This window comes from Citrus clementina, unplaced genomic scaffold (genome assembly GCF_000493195.1).
Source record: "Citrus clementina cultivar Clemenules unplaced genomic scaffold, Citrus_clementina_v1.0 scaffold_8, whole genome shotgun sequence".
NCBI lineage: Eukaryota > Viridiplantae > Streptophyta > Magnoliopsida > Sapindales > Rutaceae > Citrus > Citrus x clementina.
This window is the reverse complement of record NW_006262022.1, coordinates 10,805,560-10,810,397: the sequence shown is the minus strand read 5'-3', so window position 1 is coordinate 10,810,397 and position 4,838 is coordinate 10,805,560. Positions and strand designations below refer to the sequence as shown.

Sequence of the window (4,838 nt, the reverse complement as noted above, 5' to 3'; positions counted from 1 at the left end):
AGGCAGAAAGTCTTCCTTTTGTTTTTTCATGAAATCTTTTGGGGACGATGTCTTCTCTAATGCAATTTAAATCGGCGCCAGTATCAAAAAGGGCAATGGCGTCCATTGCAAAATCATCAGAAAAGATTAAAGTGACTTTAATCAAATACTTTCTTGTGGTGATTTGCTTTAAAACAAATAGAAAATCATTGGATACTGACTCAATGTTTTCTACTTTAATATCATCACCATCATCAGGATTAGATTCATTGTCTGAATTATCCTGCAATTGTTTTTGTAAAAGAAGTTGGATAGTATCAGAATCACTTTTTTTGTTTTTCTTTTAAATCTCTGATTTCACATTTGATTTCTTTTATCTCTTTCTGAAGATCTTGGATATTAGGAACCGTCTTCTTTGTTTTCTTTTTATCCAAAATTTGAGTAAGATCATAAGAATTCTTTTTAACAATTGGGACTTTAGAAGTCTCGGCTTTATTAAAATCCAAAGTTTTCAAAAGTTTATCAAGATATTCTTTTTGAAGATTTGGATCAGAAATATGCTTTACAAGTTCAAGAAAAGTTTCTTGGTCTTTAGTCAAAACATTGATTTTCTTTAAATATGAATCAGATTCAGATTCACTACTGCTAGATACAGAGTCATCTGAGTCAAAGAGCTCATCAACTTGATATGGATCACTGTCTCTCGACATGGAAGATTCGGAATCAGAAGATTCGACAAGAAGGGGGGCTAATTTGGAAAGGATCTCTTCGTCGAGGTCAAGTTCATGAAGCTTTTTGTTCATCCTGCAATAATTTACAGTATGACCTTTCATGCCACATTTATGACATATAGCTTCTTTGTAATTGAAAGGGGTCTTTGGTTTGGCTCTAAACTCTTTTCTTTTAGAGAATTTGGGTTTCTTATAAGGCCTCGAAGGTTTCTTATAAGGAAGTTCTCTAAAATTACGAAAGGGTTTCCTAAAATTTTTTGATTTGTAATGTTTCCTGCGGGGTTTAGTAGAACACTCGCCATTACAATCTTTGGAGATAGAAGTTTTAAAGGGGTCATAATTGAATTGTTTACAGAAACCGCCTAATTCTTGTTTAGACTTCTTAAGCTCCCACTTAAGTCGTTTCTGTAATTTCGTGCTATAGACATTTGGTCTTGTTCTAATACTAAAATCTGACAACCGCGTTTAAAGAACTTAATTATTATTTGGTAAAGCAAAATTAAGTTGGTATATCGGCTGGAAACCCGAACGTTCGGGCTATTGATCTGTTCTAAGTCAGATCTGGGTCCAAAGGCAGATTCCCTTCTGCATCGATCTGGTTTAACAACGCCACGTACTAATTTAATAAATATAAAACCTGACCAACCGCGATCCAAAGCAAATCTACTTAATCTAAAGTTGGTAACTGAATTTAAAATTTGAACAAACGCGATCCAATTTGTTTTATCTAAAGCAATCAATAAAGAATTATTTCGAAAACACATCCATCCTTCGATCCTATTTCCTTCTGGTATCAGAGCCAAGGGGAGGAAAATGTTTTATTGTTTAGAGTTTCGTGTTTAAAATCTTGTGTTTTATTTTGAAGTTTTGTTTTGTGGTGAATTTTTATTGGTGGTAAGTCCCGTTTTAGGATAAGGATTCCGCTGAGGGCTGTAAATCCATACCTGTAGCCATATTGACCAAACCAAAAATAGATCATAAGGTCTTGACCATGGATCCTCCGATCTGTAGAACATCGTCCTTTTCTAGCTCTTCTTCCGGGAAGACTTGTGAGTCAAAGCATATTGTGAGTTCGGAAGAATTCATTATTGAGAACTTTGATACAAATTTTAAAGGTGATACAAATTTTATTCCTGATTTTCTAACTCGAGAATTTCTTCAAAACAGATAATGCCGCCAAAGAAGAAAGACAAAGGTAAAGCTGTTCTTAAAGATTCTGAATCTAGAGCAACCTCTAAAGAACCCCAAGCTACCCCTTCTAAAGACAAATTACTTTCCTCAGCCATGCCTATTAAATCTTGGATAGAAATGGTTGAAGAACATGGTGCCCATTACAAAACCACTTCTTCTGATGACTAAGTAAAACAATGGATGAGTTCCATTACAAAGTCCCCTGAGCTTATGCTCGCCACCATTTTACTTTGAAGGTTCTTTGAAGGATGAGTTGGGAATCTTGGGTATGAAGCCTAAGGTTCCACATCCATACCCATGGAAGGAAGAAATTTGTATAGAAACAGAGAAAGGGGGGAAACCTTTTCTCGGATTCAGAAGGAGTATAGTGGGCTTTGAAGAGGTTTAAACAATGGGTGGCATTTGGGGTTAAAATTTGTGGTATTGGGCCAAAAGTATTCCACCAATGATGGAACCAATTTGGAAGGCTTTGGACGGTTATTTTTGGGTTGAAGAAAAATAACCAAGAATGGGATTTTTTGGGATTTTAGATAAAAAAAGGTGTTATACCAGGCTTGTTGGTAATCCCAGTAGGAATAAGTCCGACAATGAGGTAAACGTGTTTGGAAATTTAAAGGGAAAGTTTTAAAATTATAGAGTAGGTCACCCCATTGGTTTGGGCTCAAAACTTTTAAAATAGTAGCCGTGGAATAGGCTGGTTCTGAATGTGATTCACTGAGAAAGAAATGTTTGAACTTAACTGAATCAGTGATTTCTAAAATGTTTTGATAGTAGGACTGGGGTTTTGTTAAATCCCATGGTTTAAAAAACCAGCCCTTAGGGAAAAACTTTGAAATTGCTTGGAAAGGATCAGCATGGTAAAATCCATCTTCTAAAGAAAGAATATTTTGAAAATGAGTTTTATCAAACCAATCGGAGGTTTTCTTTGAAGGTGATGGTTGAGAAAGCACAATTTGGGAAGAAGAGCTTTCACCAAGGAATAAAACCTTTGACCAAAGAAGGCTTGGATACTTCTATCCTTGCTGTCCTTAGAGATGTGCGATTCATCTCTTTTGATGATTCTTTACTAAGTAGTATCGAATCTAGTCTATGTAAAGGTCCCATATCTTTTGATTGTTATCCAAATATAACAATTTCTCTTAAAGACAAAAATATTTTAAAGAGCATGATTTTACAAATCAAAACCCATAATTATCATATGATTAAGGGATCCATCCCAGTTGCATTAATTTTTAAAATTTCTTACAAAGCCATGATTTCTGTATTTAGCACACAACATAAATACCAGTCGAAAAGAGATGAGACCCTTCTCTTGCAGACTGACTTGTCCAAATTATTATTAATATTATTAAATAGTAGAAGACTATTTGTAAATAATACAAAACTTCTAGATATTTTTATAAAATTTTGTAGGGACTAAAATGTAAAAATGACAAAACTTGATTGAGGGTAATTTAGAGATTATGAAAATTCAGTGGGGGTAAAATGGGTAGTTTGATGAATTGGAGTTTGATTCACAACCCCACTTGGGAATAAAATCTATAGGGATAATTTCCAAATTTATGGGCCCTGCATGATTCTGATTCTCGATTCTAATTCCCCAATTCGAGAAGTAAACACACCCTTATGGTTTATTTTTTGGGATGAAAATATTTTGTATATTCTAGTAATTATGTGTGTGTGCAGGTTGCACACAATAGTAAGATTTAACCAATAAAAATGTAACGCATGCTAATTAAGATAAAATTATTAAAATATCTCAGTTCTTTGTTTTGGTGATTCAATTTAACTAAGTGAACTAAAAATCAAACTAATATTCTAGTTCTTTTTATAAAACGGGTATTCAATTATTCATGAGAGTTTAAAATGGTCCGAAACTGAACCAAACCACTGGTTCGGTTCGATTTTTTTCTAGGCCATGGTTTTTTTGCACAGTGCTAGGGAATTCTGCCAACCCTATCTACCGCACGCAAATTTTCATTCAAAACATTCTACCAATAAACATCAACTACCGATCACTGCCATTACGTTACAAGGTCAGGGTTAGTGCTCTCAACGTTTCGGGTGCCCATGGTGTAGGCATGTATATTCTTCAAATATAATGGGAGCAGATAATATATATTTCTATATGTATAAGGGAGAGTTTTTGCCTTTTAACTGATATAAGTTTATGAATTATGCTTGGTAGATCTTTGGACTGTGCTATAATATAGAAATTTAGAATTCATTATACCCTAAATTATAATATATGTGTAGGATGTAAGAACTTAAAATGAAAAAGAAAAACTTCCTATTTACTATATGATTTATTTTCACTTCTTGACCCTTTGTTTGGTTAAATTACCTATAATTATGAAACTAGAGGAAAAAATTTCACTTTTTTCTAATCTAAAAAATATTTCTACACAATTCATTCATTTAAAAAAAGATTTGAACTTTAATTCTTATTGACAATCTATTTATAAAATTAAATTATTTTTTCATACATTTCTAATTTAAAACAATTTATTACATTTTATGAGATATATTGTACCATTTCATGAGATATTCAATCAATTTAAATTAACTTTTATCCAACTCTTTTAAGTTGGAAACTTATATTTTTTAGGTTATAGTTCTCAAATGTAGGGATTTTTAGTATTATTAAATGATAAAAAAAAATCTAATCACAAATAATTGAAGAAAAAATACCAACAATTCACACAAGAGAACTTGAACCTCTATTCCAATAGTTGTGATTTGCCACTAAAACATCAAGTGGTTATTTCTTAGTTCATTATTTGTTAAATAAAAGTAACTTTTGAAATGCAAAATTTTTTAAAAATAAAAATTATTTAGGCCTAATTATGTAAACGTTTTTTTTTTAAAATATTCCTAATAAAAAAACACTTTTCAAATTTTTCTTTAGTTGAGTTGATCGACATCTCCTATCTTAAA

General features: G+C 32.3%; 1 protein-coding gene across 1 annotated transcript in view; it reads left to right on the top strand.

The window, feature by feature from the left end:
* Positions 1-4,838, top strand: part of LOC18034732 — a 33,314-nt gene that overhangs the window by 9,077 nt on the left and 19,399 nt on the right. Inside the window, 1 exon segment of the mRNA XM_006423687.2 lies at positions 1,621-1,759. Coding sequence (XP_006423750.2) covers positions 1,621-1,759 — 139 coding nt within the window.